Source organism: Pristiophorus japonicus, chromosome 14, assembly GCF_044704955.1.
Source record: "Pristiophorus japonicus isolate sPriJap1 chromosome 14, sPriJap1.hap1, whole genome shotgun sequence".
Classification (NCBI taxonomy): domain Eukaryota; kingdom Metazoa; phylum Chordata; class Chondrichthyes; family Pristiophoridae; genus Pristiophorus; species Pristiophorus japonicus.
The window spans coordinates 109,264,169-109,284,323 of record NC_091990.1 but is presented as its reverse complement, the minus strand read 5'-3'; the positions used below and the strand labels follow the sequence as shown (position 1 = coordinate 109,284,323).

At 50.0% G+C, this 20,155-nt stretch overlaps 1 protein-coding gene across 5 annotated transcripts in view; it reads left to right on the top strand.

Moving 5' to 3' along the window:
- LOC139279464 (carabin) overlaps positions 1 to 20,155 on the top strand; it is a 246,818-nt gene that overhangs the window by 34,736 nt on the left and 191,927 nt on the right. For all 5 annotated transcript variants that reach the window (XM_070898596.1, XM_070898594.1, XM_070898593.1 and 2 more), the window contains 2 exons: positions 11,416 to 11,608; positions 16,580 to 16,705. In XM_070898596.1, the coding sequence (XP_070754697.1) occupies positions 11,416 to 11,608; positions 16,580 to 16,705 (319 nt within the window). The remainder of the gene's footprint in view (positions 1 to 11,415; positions 11,609 to 16,579; positions 16,706 to 20,155) is intronic.

Genomic DNA, 20,155 nt, shown 5'->3' with positions numbered 1-20,155 from the left:
CTGGTCGGGGTGGATCATGTTGTCCAGCACGGCGCCAAGGCGAGCAGACATCGCCCTGGCGAAGATTTTGTAGTCCGTGCTGAGGAGAGAGACCGGGCGCCAGTTCTTCAGGAGGCGGAGATCGCCCTTCTTAGGCAGCAGGACGATGACTGCCCTGAGTCAAGAGAGGGGCATCTCCCCGGTCGCCAGACTTTCCCCCAGGACCCGCGCGTAGTCGCCCCCCAGGACGTCCCAGAACGCCCTGTGGAACTCCACGGTCAGCCCGTCCAGCCCCGGGGCTTTTCCCCTCGAGAGCCGGTCGAGGGCGCCAGGCTTAGCGGAGCTTCCAGATTTTCGGCGCCCTCCGGGCTGACCTTCGGCAGCTCCTCCCACAAAACTCTACGCGCTTCCTCGCTGGACGGCTCCGGAGAGAACAGAGCCCCGTAATATTCACGGGCCCTGTTGTTGACGCCCTCCGGATCCGAGACGAGAGAGCCGTCGTCGGCCAGCAGCGTCAAGAGCTGCTTACGGACACTCTGTCTTTTTTCCAGCGAGTAGAAGAAGGAGGAGCCGCGGTCCAGATCCCGCAGGAACCGGATCCGCGACCTCACGAACGCGCCTCGGGACCCGACGAGCTGCAGGTCCTTCAGCGCGGCCGCCTTCGTTTCGTAAACCATCCGCAGGGCCGGGTCCTCGACGACTTGACCGAGACGGGACTCCAGGTCGAGCACCTCTTTTTCTAGGCACCCGACCCTGGTCGCCCGCCTCTTGGTCGACCCCCTCGCGTACTCTTGACACAAGACACGGACGTTAGCCTTGCCCACGTCCCACCATAGCCTCAAGGAGGGGAAGCCCCCCTGCTTCCTTCTCCAGTCGGCCCAGAAACGACGGAACGAGTCCTGGAACCGCACGTCCTCCAGCAGCTGGTTGTTAAAATGCCAGTACACAGACCCCGTCCTCGCGCGGAGCGAAGCGAGCTCCGCCCACACCAGGTCAGGTGGTAGTCCGAACACGGCACCGGTCGCATGGAGGCCACCGGGATGCAGGAAACGTATGCCCGAGACACGTAAAGGCGGTCGACTCTGGACCATCCTACTCCAGGCCTCACCCAAGTAAAGGCGCTGGAGTCGGGATGGAGATTTCGCCAGACGTCCACCAAGTCGAAGGACCCGACCTGGTCCCTCAACTTCTCCATCGCCGTCATGCACTGCGGGGCATCGGAGCGGTCGCTCGCCTCGAGGGTGCAATTAAAATCCCCCCCGAGGACAATGCAGTCGCCGACGTCGACGGAGCCAAGAAGAGCGGACACTTCTTCGAAGAAGCGCGTTTGCGGCGGGCCGGGCTGAGGGGCGTACACGTTCACGAGATCGAGCGGCACGTCCCCCAGGTGAACCGTGACGTGCAGCAAGCGGCCTGGCACGGGCTCCTCGACCCCCAAGATCTCCGGCTGAAAATGCGGGGCCAACAAGATGGCCACCCCACAAGCAGTGGTAGTGAGGTGGCTCATGCGGACACCTCCTTGCCATTCCAGGAGCCACGTGGCTTCATCTCCCGGAACGGTGTGGGTTTCTTGCAGGAAGCACACCGCATATTTCCCCTCCCGCAGGAGCGAAAAATTGTTAAATCTACGGCGTGCCTCTCTGCCGCCGTTGATGTTGAGGCTGGCTATGGTTATCTTCATGACAAAAGTATAGTGCAACCTCTACTTAACCTATTGTGGGGGGGGAGTGGAGTCGTTTGTTGCCCTCCACTCCTTCAGCAGCCCAGCGAGGAACCTTTTGAGCCGGCGCAGCTCAAGGCCTTGCGCCTTTGATAAGGGCCCGCCCGCGGCCATGGTTTTAGCGGCGGCGCGGACAGACGCGACGAGCAGCCCCGGCTCGCACCATCTTTCCAGAGCCAGATGGGCTCGGTTGCGGCGACACTGGCTCTGGATCAAAAAGTCCCGGAGTTCCTTTACAGGAATGAGAGGGGATTCAGCGGCGGGAACGAGGAGATCTACCGCCTCACTGGCGATGGACTCGAGATCTTCTCCCTCGTCCCCCACCGAGTCCTCGTCCCCCTCCGGGAGGTCGCCGCCAGCAGCCGGCCCGTCGACCGCACGAGGTACGGCAAACGGCCCGGCCGCTCCATGCGACCCTGGCTCTGCCCCGATCCCACCCCCAGGATCGTCAGCAGAGGAGTCCCCACTGGGCTCTTTTAAAAGCGGTGCTGGGTCAGGAAGCGACAGCGGAAGGGGTTCCTCCTCCGCCCCAGGAGCCGGGGAACGCGGAGAGACCTGGTCAAAGAAATTCTCCAGGTCCTCCAAGCACCCCAGCTCCTCCAAGCACCCCAGCTCCAAAGTAGGGGGCGAGGGTTGTTGTTCCTCCCCCTCCCCGCCGCCACCCCCCGGCCCAGCGTGTACAGAATCATTAAAATTGTTAACATATTTTGTTTCTTCCGGGTTGAGCGACTCCCGGGGGAAGTTGGTTCATAGCTGGGCGGGCTCAGGTTCGGCCTTTTCGGCCCCGCCCGCCTCAGTCCCCGGGACGCTCGATCCGGCGGCTACGCATTCCTCCGCTGGCCCCACGCCCCCCACGACAGGCAGATCTTCCACGCCATTCCCGGGAGGCAGAGGCTGGGCAGCCTCGACTGTCTCACCCTCCCCGGAGACAGACTCCTATCGCCTACAGCGCAGTTTGGGTGCGCTGGTGGGGGACGCGGGACACGCGGCGGGCACCGACTCCTCCGCGGAGGGATGTTGTTCCCCCTCCGCCTCATTGGAGCGGAGCCCCCTTTTGTTCCCGGGGGGGCGCGGAGACAGGGAGACCTCCATGTCTGCCGAGGCCTCCCGCTCCTCTCCCCCCTTTTTCTTATCTTGCCCGCGCCCGAGCCCCTTTCTGATATTGGTCAAGGGCACGGGCTCAGGGCACCCCGCGCTCGCCGGTGACAGGGTTGGGCTGAGCACGGTGATCAAATTGTCTGGCGCACTGAGGGGACCTGCCTCGAGATGTTTCGCCTTCCTCCGCGCCTTCCTTCCGATCGGACGCTCTCCCTCCCTCCCGCCGGAGGCCGTGAAAACAAAGGCCCCCGACGATGCCCGCGCACCCACAGCTCCCGGCACGCGGACGCTACTAGGGGGAGGGGTAGCGGCAGCGCCAGCCTTGGCCGCCCTCGGTGGTTTGGCGGCCTTGGAGGCGGGGCAGCTCTTGCGAACATGCCCCACCTCCCTACAGGCATGGCACCGCACGCCGTCCGACGTCCAGAAGACGTCCCCTCGTGCACCACAATAAATGATCCCTCCGTCGTCTCCTCCCGCGCCAGCCGGACAAAGAGCTGGCAGCAGAAGGAGAACATGTGGCGCAGGCTGCTCTCCCTGAGGCCGAGCGGTATGGGATTGATCCCTGACCTTACCTCCCTCAGTTGGTGTAGGTGGGGGTGGAGGAGCTCAGCGGGTACAAAGGGCGGGACGTTAGAAAGGATGACCCTCTGCGCGGTGGCCTCGAGAGGGTCCACCGGCAGGAACGTCCCGCCCACTGTGAGCCCTTTTTCAAGGGCCAGGGACACCGCCCGCTCCGACCCCAGGAAGAATACAGCCTTCCCAGACATCTTGGAGGCTGCGACAATGGCCGAGGGGCCGACTACCCCGGCCATCGCCCGCACGCACTCCTCGATGCTCATAGTGGGGTGAGTGTAGCTCTTGACCCCGTGTTTTTTTGTTATAAGTCTGAAAGGTGGCAGGGCAGCAGGAGGCGCCGTGAATGTGTCTTGCTGGCCCTGCCATCGGCGTGGATGGGGTCGCCATCACGAGGTCCCTTTAAGGGCTACACCCACCCCAAAGTCACAGGCCTTAATGGTCTTAAATGGCCTCGGTGGTTGAACAGAGGGAGCTCTAAAAGAGGCACACCTCTCCCCTAGTTGACAATTGGGGAGGGGCCTTGCTCCCTCTGCTTAGTTGTCTTAATTGGTTTTTAATTAGTCGGAAAGGGGCTCTCAGAGAGAGAGGGGAGAGACAGAGAGAGAGAGAAAAAGAGAGTGGGGGGTGGGAAAGAAGGAAGCTGTGAGGGCAGGTCTCCCCTCACAGCGATGGGTGGGTGTTTTTCTTGGGGTGCACTCCCCAGATGATGGCAAAACAAACACAGTCTTTGTAGATGGTCTTCGGGTGGGGGGGAGAAGATGTCTTCACCTGGGACAGCTGGAGCCACCCAGGCACACACTCCCAACGATGTTAAATAGGTGATTAATAGTTCTTCAGCCAGGTAGCTCCAGCTATCCCAGGCTAGGCAATGGGGGAAGGGTGCTTCACTGGTGTAAGCAAGACCCCCACACACACTTCCCCACACACACACCCCCCGCGATGTTCCGGCCCTCGAAATGGTCTTCTTCCCTCCCCCCACCGATACAACAAAGTCTTTAGGGGAATGCACCAAAACACACCCACCTTTGGTTGATGAAGTTTCTCCCTCCTTCCACACTGGATAGTTGTCCTTTTTCCCCCTCTCTCCAACTCTCTGTAGCGGTATTAAAGGTTGTTGAATTTTCTGCTCTCCTCCTCTCCTTCTGGATGGATTGGAATTGTAGAAAGCCCCTTCCTCCTCTTCCTGGGCTGTTTCACAGGGTTCTCACTCAAGGCTTTCCAGGCAGGAGCAACAGCAGGTAGCTCCTTCTCTCACTGCTCCAGGCTCCAAGTGAATAGGCCATGCCTCCAAAGCTCCACCATTGGTTCACAGATCCCTGAAGGTAGCAGGTCAGGTGGATAAGGTGGTTAAGAAGGCATATGGAATGCTTGCCTTTATTGGCTGAGGCATAGAATATAAGAGCAGGGAGGTTATGCTTAAATTGTATAATATTTTGGTTAGGCCACAGCTGGAATACTGCGTGCAGTTCTGGTCACCGTATTATAGGAAGGATGTGATTGCATTGGAGGGTGCAGAGGAGATTTACTCGGATGCTGCCTGGAATGGAGAATCTTCGTTATGACAACAGATGGGATAGGCTGGGTTTGTTCTCATTGGAACAGAGGAGGTTGAGAGGAGACCTCATAGAGGTGTACAAAATATTGAGGGGCCTGGACATAGTGGATAGTAAGGGTCTATTTCCATTGGTGGAGGAGTCTATTATGAGGGGGCATAGTTTTAAGCGGGTTGGTGGAAGGTTTAGAGGGGATTTGAGGGGGGGGGGGCTTCTTTACGCAGTGGGTTGTGGTGATCTGGAACTCGCTGCCTGGAAGAGTGGTGGATGCAGAAACCTTCACCACTTTTAAGAGATGATTGGATGGGCACTTATAGTGCCATAACCTGCAGGGTTACAGACCTAGAGCTGGTAATTGGGATTAGACTGGATGACCTTTTGTTTGACGGAGCAGATATAATGGTAAGTACTGCAGGGAATAGAATAAGGCCAGGGTGATTTCCTGGACTAGTTTCAATCGTCTGGATGGGTCAGAGAGGAATTTTCCCAGATTTTTTTCTCCCTAAATTGGCCTGGGTTTTTATCTGGTTTTCGCCTCTCCCAGGAGATTACCTGGCTCCGGTTGGGGTAGAGTGTAGAATGTTTTAGTGTAAGGGGTGTCGCAGTTGTGTGAGGCGGACTGGTTGGGCTGCGTGCTCTTTGCCTTTCCGTCATTTTTCATAGGTTTATATGTAACCTTTAGGGCTGCTGACCAAGGGCCTTCTTCTGCGCTGTAAATTTCTATGTTTCTAAAAGAAATAGGAGCAGGAGTAGGCCATTTGGCCCCTTGAGTCTGCTCCGCCATTTAATAAGATCATGGCTGATCTGATCATGGACTCAGCTCCACTTCCCCACCTGTTCCCCGTAACCCTCTATTCCCTTATTGCTCAAAAATCTGTCTATCTCTGCCTTAAATATATTCAATGACTCAGCCTCCACTGCTCTCTGGGGCAGAGAATTCCACAGATTGATAACCCTCAGAGAGAAGAAATTCTTTCTCATCTCAGTTTTAAATAGGTGACCGCTATTCTGAGACTATAACCTCTAGTTTTAGTTCCCCCTATGAGTGGAAATATCCTCTCTGCATCCACATTGTCGAACCCTCTCATTATCATATATGTTTCGATAAGATCATCTCTCATTCTTCTGAACGCCAATGAGTAACGGCCCAACCTAATCAACCTATCTTCATAAGTCAACCCCCTCATCTCTGGAATCAACCTAGTGAACCTTCTCTGAACAGCCTCCTTCTTTAAATACGGAGACCAAAACTACACGCAGTACACTCGGTGTGGTCTCACCAATACTCTGTACAGTTGTAGCAGAACTTTTCTGCTTTTATACTCTATCCCCCTTGCAATAAAGGTCAACATACCATTTGCCTTCCTGATAACTTGCTGTACCTGCATACTAACTTTTTGTGTTTCATGCTTAAGGACTTCCAGGTCCTTCTGTACTGCAGCACTTTGCAATTTTTCTCCATTTAAATTATAATTTGCATTTTCCTTTTTCCTGCGAAAGTGGATAACCTCATATTTTCCACATTATACTCCATCTGCCAAATTTTTGCTCACTCCCTTTGCAGATTTATTGTGTCCTCCTCACAATTTGCTTTCCCACCCATCTTTGTATCATCAGCAAACTTGGTTACATTACACTCGGTCCCTTCATCCAAGTCGTTAATATAAATTGTAATAGTTGAGGCTCCAACACCGATCCCTGCGGCACCCCACTAGTTAGTGTTTGCCAACCGGAAAATGACCCATTTATTCCGACTCTGTTTTCTGTTAGTCAATCCTCTATCCATGCTAATATATTACCCCCAACCCTGTGAACTTTTATCTTGTGCAGTCACCTTTTATGTGGCACCTTATCAAATGCCTTCTAGAAATCCAAATACACCACCTCCACTGGATCCCCCTTATCCATGCTGCTCATTACATCCTCAAAGAACTCCAGCAAATTTGTCAAACATGATTTCCTTTTCTTAAAACCATGCTGACTCTGCTTGATAGAATTATGCTTTTCCAAAAAGTCTCCTGCTACTGCTTCCTTAATAATAGACTCCAGAATTTCCCAACGACAGATGTTAGGCTAACTGGTCTATAGTTTCCTGCTCCCTGTCTGCCTCCTTTTTAAAATAGAGGCGTTAAACTTTTGCGATTTTCCAATTTGCTGGGACCTCCCCAGAATCCAGGGAATTTTGATAGTTTGCAACCAGTGCATCCACTATCTCTGCAACCACTTCTTTTAAGACCCTAGGATGCAAGCCATCAGGTCCAGGGGACTTGTCTGTCTTTAGTCCCATTATTTTACGAGTACTTCTACTTTAGTGATGGTGATTATATTAAGTTCCTCCCTCCCTATAGCCCTGTGATTATCCACTATTGAGATGTTTTTAGTGTCTTCTACTGTGAAAACCAATACAGAATATTTGTTCAAAGTCTCTGCCATTTCCCTGTTCCCCATTATTAATTCCCCAGTCTCATCCTCTGAGGGACCAACATTACTTTAGCCACTCTTTTCCTTTTTATGTACCGCAGCAGACACTGTTACTATCTGTTTTTATATTTCGTGCTAGTTTACTTTCATCATCTATCTTCCCTCTCTATTATTTTTTTAGTCGTTCTTTGTTGGCTTTTAAAGGTTTCCCAATCCTCCTGGCCTCTCACTAGTCTTGGCCACATTGTATGTCCTTGTTTTCAATTTGATACCATCCCTTATTTCCTTAGTTAGCCACGGATGGTTATCCCTTCTCTTACAGTCTTTCCTTCTCATTGGAATATATTTTTGTTGAGAGTTATGAAATAACTCCTTAAATGTCTGCTACTGATCATCAACCTTCTTGCATTCAATCTATTTTCCCAGTCCACTTTAGCCAACTCTGCCTTCATACTTTTGTAGTCTCCTTTGTTTAAGCTCAGGACACTGGTTTAAGATCTTCACAATAGTGCCATGGGATCTTTTACGTCCACCTGAGAGAGAGAAGATGGGGCCTTGGTTTAATGCCTCACCGAAACCTTCCCTCAGTACTGCATTGGTGTGTCAGCCTGATTTATGTGCTCAAGTCTCTAGAGCGGGACTTGAACCCATAATCACCTGACTCAAGAGACACTGAGCCACGGCTGACACTCCATTGACTCCAGCTGTGAGCAACGCCACAGGAGACGCCCTTGTGATTTCAAAAATGAAGGTCATTAACGCAGAATTCATAACGTCTGAAAAAAATAGAAAGTTTCACGCTGTCAATCCATTCGAAACAAATAATGATTGTACCAACATCCAAATCATAGCCACTTGGCAGGCAACCAACATTGTGTAGCTACTTGTGTAGCTGTTTAAGTCACCTATTTCAGGGTGGTGTGAAAGGGAACAGTCACAGGTGAGAGTTTGTTTGATGAAGGGGTTAAAGCCATGGTTGTCTGCTGAGTGAAGGAGAAAAAGTGGCTGTGTGACTGAGAAATCTGTCGCTCCATTTGGACCATCTGTAGGAACAGAGAAGTCCAAATATTAGCCTTAATTTACAGCATCAGCTGTGGCTCAGTGGGTAGCACTCTCGCCTGAGTCATAGAAACATAGAAAATAGGTGCAGGAGTAGGCCATTCGGCCCTTCGAGCCTGCACCACCATTCAATGAGTTCATGGCTGAACATGCAACTTCAGTACCCCATTCCTGCTTTCTTGCCATACCCCTTGATCCCCCTAGTAGTAAGGACTACATCTAACTCCTTTTTGAATATATTTAGTGAATTGGCCTCAACAACTTTCTGTGGTAGAGAATTCAACAGGTTCACCACTCTCTGGGTGAAGAAGTTTCTCCTCATCTCGGTCCTAGATGGCTTACCCCTTATCCTTAGACTGTGACCCCTGGTTCTGGACTTCCCCAACATTGGGAACATTCTTCCTGCATCTAACCTGTCTAAACCCGTCAGAATTTAAAACGTTTCTATGAGATCCCCTCTCAATCTTCTGAACTCAAGTGAATACAAGTCCAGTTGAGCCAGTCTTTCTTGATATTTCAGTCCTGCCATCCCGGTGAACCTTCGCTGCACTCCCTCAATAGCAAGAATGTCCTTCCTCAAGTTAGGAGACCAAAACTGTACACAATACTCCAGGTGTGGCCTCACCAAGGCCCTGTACAACTGTAGTAACACCTCCCTGCCCCTGTACTCAAATCCCCTCACTATGAAGACCAACATGCCATTTGCTTTCTTAACCGTCTGCTGTACCTGCATGCCAACCTTCAATGACTGATGTACCATGACACCCAGGTCTCGTTGCACCTCCCCTTTTCCTAATCTGTCACCATTCAGATAATAGTCTGTCTCTCTGTTTTTAACCACCAAAGTGGATAACCTCACATTTATCCACATTATACTTCATCTGCCATGCATTTGCCCACTCACCTAACCTATCCAAGTCACTCTGCAGCCTCATAGCATCCTCCTCGCAGCTCACACTGCCACCCAACTTAGTGTCATCCGCAAATTTGGAGATACTACATTTAATCCCCTCGTCTAAATCATTAATGTACAATGTAAACAGCTGGGGCCCCAGCACAGAACCTTGCGGTACCCCACTAGTCACTGCCTGCCATTCTGAAAAGTACCCATTTACTTCTACTCTTTGCTTCATTTCTGCCAACCAGTTCTCAATCCACGTCAGCACACTACCCCCAATCCCATGTGCTTTAACTTTGCACATTAATCTCTTGTGTGAGACCTTGTCGAAAGCCTTCTGAAAGTCTAAATACACCACATCAACTGATTCTCCCTTGTCCCACTCTACTGGAAACATCCTCACAAAATTCCAGAAGATTTGTCAAGCATGATTTCTCTTTCACAAATCCTGCTGACTTGGACCTATCATGTCACCTCTTTCCAAATGCGCTGCTATGACATCCTTAATAATTGATTCCATCATTTTACCCACTACTGATGTCAGGCTGACCGGCCTATACTTCCCTGTTTTCTCTCTCCCTCCTTTTTTAAAAAGTGGGGTTACATTGGCTACCCTCCACTCCATAGGAACTGATCCAGAGTCCATGGAATGTTGGAAAATGACGGTCAATGCATCCGCTATTTCCAAGGCCACCTCCTTAAGTACACTGGGATGCAGTCCATCAGGCCCTGGGGATTTATCGGCCTTCAATCCCATCAATTTCCCCAGCACAATTTCCCGACTAATAAGGATTTCCCTCAGTTCCTCCTTCTTACTAGACCCTCTGACCCCTTTTATATCCGGAAGGTTGTTTGTGTCCTCCTTAGTGAATACCGAACCAAAGTACTTGTCGGCAGGTTGTGGGTTCAAGTTCCACTCCAGAGACTTGAGCACATAAATCTAGGCTGACACGCCAGTGCAGTGCTGAGGGAGCGCTGCACTGTCGGAGGTGCCGTCTTTCAGATGAGATGTTAATGCACGGCCCCGTCTGCTATGAAAGATCCCATGGCACTATTTTGAAGAAGAGCAGGGGAGTTATCCCCGGTATCCTGGCCAATATTTATCCCTCAATTAACAGAACAAAAGCAGATTATCTGGTCATTATCACATTGCTGTTTGTGGGAGCTTGCTGTGCCCTCTGATTCTTTTGCCAATTATGTTCAATCGGTTAAATTATTACCGACCCTCCTGCCACTGGAAACAGTTTCTCCTTATTTACTCTTATCAAAAACCCTCATCATTTTGAACACCTCTATCAAATCTCCCCTTAACCTTCACTGCTCTAAGGAGAACATTCCCAGCCTCTCTCGTCTCTCAACATAACTGAAGTTCCTCATCCCTGGTACCATTCTAGTAAATCCATTCCACACCCTCTCCAAGGGCTTGACATCCTTCCTAAAGTGCGATGCCCAGAATTGGGGACACTAATCCAGCTGAGGGCCAACTGGTGTTTTATTAAGGAATACTTAAGTTATTTTTACGTTACATTATTCTTAAAATAACTTAACTTAATAATAGGCACCAACCCCTCTCCATGCAACCCTCCCAGGGCATCAACCGTCCCCTGGCACGACACCACCCCCCCCCCCCCCCCCCCCCCCTGCACACTGACTGCTCCACAAGCACCAACCCTTTGCAGGGCTATAGGGAAAGTGCAGTGTGAGAGGGACTGACTGGATAGTCACAGCTGTGGCTCAGTGGATAGCACACTTGCCTCTGGGTCAGAAGGTTGTGGGTTCAAGTCTCATTCCAGAGACTTGAGCACATAAATCTAGGCTGACACTCCCAGTGCAGTGCTGAGGGAGCGCTGCTCTGTTGGAGGTGCCGTCTTTTGGATGAGACGTTAAACCGAGGCCCCATCACCCCCCTCAGGTGGAAGTAAAAGATCCCACGGCACTATTTCAAAGAAGAGTAGGGGAGTTATCCCCGGTATTCTGGGGCCAATATTTATCCCTCAATCAACATCACATTAAAAAAAAAACAGCTTATCTGGTCCATTATCACCTTGCTGTCTGTGGTCTTAATAACTGAATTTAAGAAGGACTTGCGAATAACTGGACGCTTTTCGCAGGAGTACGTGCAGGATCTGCGCTGTCAGCTGGCGAACCTTGGTGTGACTGAGTACAGGGTGCAGGTGGCCATTTCCACACTTGACAATGCGGACACAGAGAGGGCCGGACCAGATGGCAGAACTCGAAACCTGGTGCCTGGCCCAAGCCTGGAGGTCGGGATTGAAACGTTGAGGCAGATCGTGCTGGATGTTGGTAAGGTGGCTGAATTGTGGGAAAGTGACGGTTTTGGTTTTTTTTCTTGTCTGGTTGATCAAACCCAATGGGTCTTGGGGTGGGAGGGGACGGTGGCATGGGTGGGGGAAGTGTAGGGGTTGGGTTGGTGTGGAAAGGGGTCGTGGGGTGGGGGTGGGGGGGGGAAGAGGAGCTGGGGGGTGACGGGCGGGGGAGGGGTTCGGGAGTTGGGCAGCCCAGCGAGTGGCGGAATGGACCTGCTGCCATGGCGATGGGTAGTTCGTGTATTTGGATGAGCGGGTGAGGGAGGGGGCTGATGGTAAACAGTAGGAAGTTCTGTGGGCATTTTCATGGATTATCTACAAGTTGGTGATTGTTGTCACCTCTATCGACCCTTCAGGCAAAGAGGGAAAAAAACAATTACTGAAGGATTTAATTTTTGCCCCCCCCCCACATCGTCCCTTGCATGTACACACACCTACTGATCGGCACACCTGTCTCGACTGTACAAAAGCGAAATACTGCGGATGCTGGATTCTGAAATAAAAACAGAAAATGCTGGAAATCTCAGCGGATCAGGCAGCATCTGTGGAGAGAAAAACAGAGTTAACATTTCAGGTCGATGACGAGCCTGTACTCTGTCTAGCCGATGATTAACTAGAGTAGGGCGCTATGTGGGTGAAACAAGTAAAACACCTGCCTTGGCTATTTTGGATTGATGTGTAGTGCGCCATTTGTGACTAAAGTCACTCCCATTAGACTTGCATTTCTATAGCACCTCTCTCAACCTCAGGGCGTCCCAACGTGCTTTACAGCCAATGAAGCACTGTTGAAGTGTGGTCACCAGTTGTAATGTGGGAAACGAGGCAGCCAATTTGCGCACAGCAAGCTTCCACAAACAGCAATGTCAGAATGACCGGATGATCTAGTTTGCTGATGTCGATTAAGGGATAAATATTGGCCAGGACACCGGGGATAACTCCCTTGCTCTTCAAAATACTGCCATGGGATCTTTTACATCCACCTGAGAGGGGCAGACGGGGCCTCGGTTTAACATCCCATCCAAAAGACGGAGTCTCCGACTGTGGGGCACCCTGAGGATGTGGAAAACAGTCTAACTAACAGGACAGGCCGCGAGATGCCACACTCCAGAAAAATCTGAGCCAATATTGTCTTGCATGTAATGGTTTCCCTCATGGTTTGGAAATTACTTTTTATTTAGCCGGAGAAGAGAAGGTTCCCTTCATAAATTACTATTTGATAATGCAAATTTTTGCAATCCTTAAACTACCATAACTTCATAAAAGATTACCTATTCAGTGATCCGTTAGACTTTTAGTTATTTAAAAAACTAGCAACTGTTACATAGAAAACCTCCCAAAGACGCTTGCAGAAGCGTAAGCAGACACAAATTGACACAGCGAAAGATGCTGGGTTTTAAGGAGCTTGTTACATGAGGATAGAGGTATAGAGTAACAGATTATCTGGTAATTTTCACATTGCTGTTTGTGGGAGCTTGCTGTGTGCAAATTGGCTGCCACATTTCCTACATTACAACAGTGACTACACTTAAAAAGTATTTAATTGGCTGTGAAGTTTTTGGGACGTCCTGAGGTCGTGAAAGGCACTATATAAATCCTGTAAGGCTCAGACGTGGACCATAAACAGTAGACACTTCAAGTCGCTGGAGAAATACCACCAACGATGTCTCTGCAAGATCCTGCAAATCCTCTGGGAGGACAAACGCACCAACGTCAGTGTTCTCGACATCCCCAGCATTGAAGACCACACTCGACCAGCTCCGTTGGGCGAGCCACATTGTTCGCATGCCCGACACAAGACTCCCAAAGCAAGTGCTCTACTCGGAACTCCTGCATGGCAAGCGAGCCCTAGGTGGGCAGAGGAAATGTTTCAAGGACACCTGCAAAGCCTCCTTGATAAAATGCAACATCCTCACCGACACCTGGCCAAAGACCGCCCTAAGTGGAGGAAGAGCATCCGGAGGATGCTGAGCTCTTCGAGTCTCGTTGCCGAGAGCATGTAGAAATCAAGCACGGGCAACGGAACGATCGTGCGGCAAACCAGATTCCCTACCCACCCTTTCCTTCAACCACTGTCTGTCCCATCTGTGACAGAGACTGTAATTCCCGTATTACACTGTACAGTCACCTAAGTGCTCACTTTTAGAGTGGAAGCAAGTCTTCCTCGATTTCGAGGGACTGCCTATGATGATGAAACCCCTCCATATGCTGACTTCCAAATAAATAATATCAACATGATAATAATTGGTTGTAAAAGGAGCAAGCCTTTATCCTAGAGGTCATCCAAAACTCAGCAGCCTGTGTACTAACCTGCACGAAGTCACGATCGCCCATCATCTCTGTGCTTTCTGACCTACATTGATGGCTGGTTAAATAATGCCTCGGTTTCAAAATTCTCATCCTTGTTAACAAATCACTCCATGGCCTCGCCCCTCCCTATCTCTCTAATCTTTTTCAGCCTCACAACCCCACAAGATGTCTGCGCTCCTCAAATTCTGGCGTCTTGAACATCCCTCATTATAACTGCTCAATCATCGGTGGCCGTGCCTTCAGCTGTTTGGGCCTTAATCTCTGGAACTCCCTGCCTAAACCTCTCCGCCTCTCTACCTCTCTTTCCTCCTTTAAGACTCTCCTTAAAACCTACCTGTTTAAACAAGCTTGTGAACATCTGCCTTAATGTCTTCTTTTGTGGCTCAGTGTCTTACAGCACTGTTGTGAAGTGCTTTGGGACATTTTACTACGTTAAAGGCGCTATATAAATAAAAATTATTATTATTTTATTTTCTTTTTAGAGAAGTTTAGGGAGGGAATTCCAGAGCCTTAGGGTCGTGGCTGCTGCAGACATGGCCACCAATGGTGAAACGAAGAGAGTGGGGAATGTGCAAGAGGCCAGGGTCGGAGGAAGGCAGAGATCTCGAAGGGTTGTAAGGGTGCAGGATGTTGCAGAGATGGGGAGGGGTGAGGCCATGGAGAGATTTCAATACGAAGATGAGAATTTTAAATTTGAGGCTTTGCTGGACCAGGAGCCAGTGTCGGTCAGAGAGCACGGGGTGATGGGTGAATGGGACTTGGTGTGAGTTAGGATATGGGGAGTACGAATTGGATGAATTGCACAGAATTTTACAGAACATAAACAGATCATTCTGCCCAATGGGTCCGTGCCAGTGTTTATGCACTACACCAGCCTCATTCCATCCCTCTTCATCTCACCCCATAACATATCCTTCTGTTCCTTTGTGAGATGAAGCATTGCAGCAAGGAAGATCGAGAAGAGCGTTGGTGCGATGACGCAGCCCTGCTTGACCCCGGTCCGGATGTGGATTGGATCTGTGGTGGATCCGTTGGTCAGGATCACGGCTTGCATGTAATTGTGGAGCAGACGGAGAATTGCAACATACTTTTGGGGGCTGCCGAAACGGAGGAGGACGCTCCATAATTCCTCGTGGTTGACGGTGTCAAAGGCCTTTGTGAGGTCAAAGAAGGCCATGTACAAGGGTTGATGCTATTCCCTGAATTTCTCTTGTAGTTGTCACGTGGTAAAGATCATGTCCATGGAATCCACATTGTGACTCTGGGAAGAGTTCTTCAGCCACAGGGAGAAAGTGATTGAGGAGGATTCTTGCGATGACTTTCCCAGTGGCCGACACCAGGGAGATTCCTCTGTAGTTGCCGCAGTCGGAATTGTCCCCTTATTTGGAGGTGGTCACGATTACTGCATAATGGCCGATGATGATGATCCTTTCTCCCTTGTGTGTTTATCTAACTCCCCCTTAACTGTATCTACGCTATTCACTTCAACCACTCCCTGTGGTCTCACTGCTCTCTGGGTAAGGAAGTCTCCTGAATTCCCTATTGGATTTATTGGTGACTATCTTATATTCATGTTTTGGATGCCCACAGACGCCCCCTGCCTCCCCAATGGAGACATCTCTGCATCTACCCTATCGAATCCTTTCATAATCTTAAAGACCTCTATCTGGTCACTCCTAAAGAAAGGAGACCTAGCCTATTCAGTATTTCCTGATAGTTGCAACCTCTCCGTTCTGGTATCGTCTCATCATCTGATGAACTCAAGTTTATGGAGCGCAGAAGATGGGAGAGTATTGGTACAAGACCATGGCATAATGGCCCAGACACGGTTGGAAGCTTCCCGCAGGCGGATGCCTCTGACTGCAATAATTTCTACAAAAGTATGCGGTGCTCCCGGAGGTTCGGCGACTTGCGGTCCTGGGGCTCTACGCGAAGGCCCGCATAGGGCCCACATATCCCAGGAGCGTACAGGTTTTGTACAGATCTCTGGGATCACGTGAACCGGCCCAACCTATCCGAGTAGGGGGATCCCCATTCATACTTTTGGTAATTCCTTATGTGCAGAGCTGCCGTAAGTATGAATGGGAATAGCCCCAAAACACACACAAACACTGAAAATAAATTTTAAAAACACATTACGTATTTAAAATTAATTCAAATGCAATTTAATTTAAAACACTTTTACGTAAATTTAATGTTTTCACAGGGCTAAAAATGAACAGGGTTTTTTTTATAAATGAGCGACAACATTTTACTTTTCTATTTTTAAAAACTCTTACGCTGGTAAAAGCAGGCCTTTACAAGGTGTAAGAATTTGAAGGTCATTCGCTGGGCAGGAGTTGGGCAAATAGCCCAAATCTCCGCCTGTGGTGGCCCCTTTCCTTCGCATACGTGCGATCTGTCAAAAGGATTTTGTCAGTTCGCAAGTGCCGGGTTTAGGCGCATGTGCTTCGCATTCCTAAACCCGGAACCCGCGGGGACCCCACGGGCGCGTGTTCCGTGGGAGCGCGATTTCAGGCCCAATGGCTCTACGAACATGAATATTCTCCGTGGTTTTTTATTTGTCGAAGTGCGGAATGCCTAAAAGGTGATCTCTCTTCAGCAGGGCGCGGTTTGTAATTTTGCTCTTTATTTTGCGTAGAGAGATCGTTTCCGACACACTGTTCCCTAATGGGCAGAAACCCCGAGGCTAAAGAGGGGCAGGCGAAGCTTTTCAGGATCCTCTCTGCGTACGCCAAGTACAATCCTCAGATAGGCTACTGCCAAGGTAAGAGCCACGGCCACTGCTCGCATCTACCCAGCACGCCGTCAATGCGGAGAAAGCGGCCCGGGGCGCATGGTACAGCAAGTGATCAGGAAGGCCAATGGAATCTTGGCCTTTATTGCAAAGGGGATGGAATATAAAAGCAGGGAAGTCTTGCTACAGTTATACAGGGTATTGGTGAGGCCACACGTGGAATACTGCGTAGAGTTTTGGTTTCCATATTTACGAAAGGATATACTTGCTTTTGAGGCAGTTCCGAGAAGGTTCATTAGGTTGATTCCGGAGATGAGGGGATTGACTTATGAGGAAAGGTTGAGGAGGTTGGGCCTCTATTCATTGGAATTCAGAAGAATGAGAGGTGATCTTATTGAAACATATAAGATTATGAGGGGGCTTGACAAGGTGGATGCAGAGAGGATGTTTCCACTGATGGGGGAGACTAGAACTCAGGGACATAATCTTAGAATAAGGGGCCACCCATTTAAAACTGAGCTGAGGAGGAATTTCTTCTGAGGGTTGTAAATCTGTGGAATTCGCTGCCTCAGAGAGCTGTGGAAGCTGGGATGTTGAATAAATTTAAGACCGAGATGGACAGTTTCTTAACCGATAAGGGAATAAGGGGTTATGGGGAGCGGGCAGGGAAGTGGAGCTGAGTCCATGATCGGATCAGCCATGATCATATGAAATGGCAGAGCAGGTTCAAGGGGACTTACGGCCTACTCCTGTTCCTATTTCTTATGTTCTTATCAACTCTGTCACTAGAACTGGCACGGGGAAATCGCGCAAAATTCTTAATACTAATCATTAAGGGTCGTACTAAAAGAAAGAACTTGCATTTCTATAGCACCTTTCACCACTGCCGGACATCTCAAAGCGCTTCACAGTTGAAGAAGAACTTTTTGGAGTGTAGTCACTGCTGTAATGTCGGAGCCATGACAGCCAATTTGCGCACAGCAAGATCCCACAAAAAGCAATGTGATAATGATCAGATAATCTGCCTTTTAGGTTTAGGTTGAGGGATAAATATTGGCCTGGGCACCGGGGGGGAATTCCCATGCTGCTCCTCTTCTAAATAGTCCACCTGAGAGCAGATGGCGCCTCCGAGGTTTGGGGAAAACTGATGCCGAGAAAAAGCAGGCGAAATTCATATCATCATCATAGGCAGTTCCTCGAATCAAGGATGACTTGCTTCCACGTCAAAAAGTTCACAGGTGTTTCAATGAAGGACCAAAAATTCCAGGTTCCGAACTAAATCCTCAAGGGTGGAAGATACCTGTGCGTGGATTCTTTTTTAATGTGCGGTGACCGTTGCACACCAGCCACCACATGTGCTTGATAGAGCTAGGTCTTGGTCCAGTAGCAAGGATTAACCAAGACGACTAGAGACCAGCTCTGCTGCATGGACCTAGTGCGCACACATATCGTAGTGTGGGTTGGCCCGTGCTGCCCCTGAGCCCACGCCTCTTCTGGGCCCGAACTCGCGCCTCTCCTGGGCCCCGATCACGTCCCTTTACAATCTCTCGCCGCTCCTTCGTCCCCACCTCGCCGCTCCTGCTGTACCTGCCCACGCTCCAATCAGCGACCTGGACCTTGATGACGTCACTCTTCCCTGCCGTTGCTCTCCTGCTCCAGCACGTGCTGCTCCCTGGAGTGGTACACTGCCACTCTGCTCCTTCCGCTCCCCGGCCTGCTCCGATGGTGCTCGCAGGGGCCACACACCGCACAGAGTGCTGGGCTAGGTGCCACAACTGGAATGCGAAATTGAGAGGGGGACCAAACAGTTGGGCAGAAGTGGGCCTCAAAGGAGAGAAGAGATGGTGGCGGGGCGTAAGGAGAGGAATTGGCTGCTGCGTTTCCTACATTACAACAGTGAACACGCTTTAAAGTACTTAATTGGCTGTAAAGTGCTTTGTGACATCCTGAGATCGCGAAAGGCACTATATAAATGCAAGTCCTTTCTTTTTACTTGTGTACCAAAAATACATTAATTGTCTGATAATCAAAATTTAGTAAAGGTTCTTAGTGTGGGGGAGGGGGGGAAATTGTACAGTGTTTGGTTAAACATCCCAGCATTTCAACTGTTTGTGAGTTTGTACCCTCTGTGGATATAAATATTAAGGGCACGTTGGAAGAGTTGAGCAAGGTGTTCATTATTACAGCAGGTACAATGTCACCGTGAACAACACAGAAACAGGCCATTCGGCCCAACTGGTCCGTCCTGGGGTTTATGCTCCACACGAGTCTCCTCCCACCCTACTTCATAGAACCCGATCAACATAACTTTCTATTCCTTTTACAATCTTGTGGCTTCCCTGTAAATGCATCTATGCTATTTGCCTCAACTTTGTGGCAGCGAGTTCCACATATTCACCACTCTCTGGGTTAAGAGGTTTCTCCTGAATTCCCTACTGAATTTATTAGTGACTATTTTATATTTACGGCCCCATGAATATAAGCTGACCAGTATGTTCAAGACTCGCAAAGCAAGTGCTCTACTCGGAACTCCTACATGGTAAGCGAGCCCATGGTGGGCAGAGGAAAGGTTTCAAGGACACCTTCAAAGCCTTCTTGATGAAGTGCAACATCCCTACCGACACCTGGGAGTCCCTGGCCAAAGACCGCCCTAAGTGGAGGAAGTGCATCTGGGAGGGCGCTGAGCACCTCGAGTCTCGTCGCCGAGAGCAAGCGGAAGGAGCGTTCGGCAAACCAGTCCCACCCACCCTTTCCTTCAACCACTGTCTGCCCCACCTGTGACAGACTGTAATTCCCATATTGGACTGTTCAGTCACCTGAGAACTCACTTTTACAGTGGAAGCAAGTTGTCTTCGATTTCGAGGGACTGCCTATGATGATGAAGTACTTTGTCTTGTTCTGATGAATGAAACATTACTGAGCCCCCTGTACCCATGTTATGGGATAAAGGCACAACGTCTGGGTGCGAATCTAATGATAACCTTGGACCGCTAATAAACGCTCAAACATTGGTACCTTCTGTTGCCTGGGCCCCAAGCTCTGGAACTCCCTGCCTAAACCTCTCTGCCTCTCTACCTCTCTTTCCTCCTTCAAGGCGCTCCTTGTAACATACCTCTGATCACTGCGCTAATTTCTACTTATTCAGCTCGGTGTCAAATTTTTATCTCCTAATACTCCTGTGAAGTGCCTCGGGATGTTTCACTACGTTAAAGGGGCTATATAAATACAAGTTGTTGTTGAAGATCCCTCACTGCCGTCTAGCTGGGGAGATACCAGAACCTGATTACAAACACTCGTGGGGGAATCTAGAACTCGGGGGCATAGTTTGAGTTGAAACTGAGATGAGGAGGAATTTCTTCTGAGGGTTGTAAATCTGTGGAATTCTCTGCCCCAAAGAGCTGTGGAGGCTGGGTCATTGAATATATTTAAGGCGGAGACAGACTGATTTTTGAGCGATAAGGGAATAAAGGGTTAATGGGA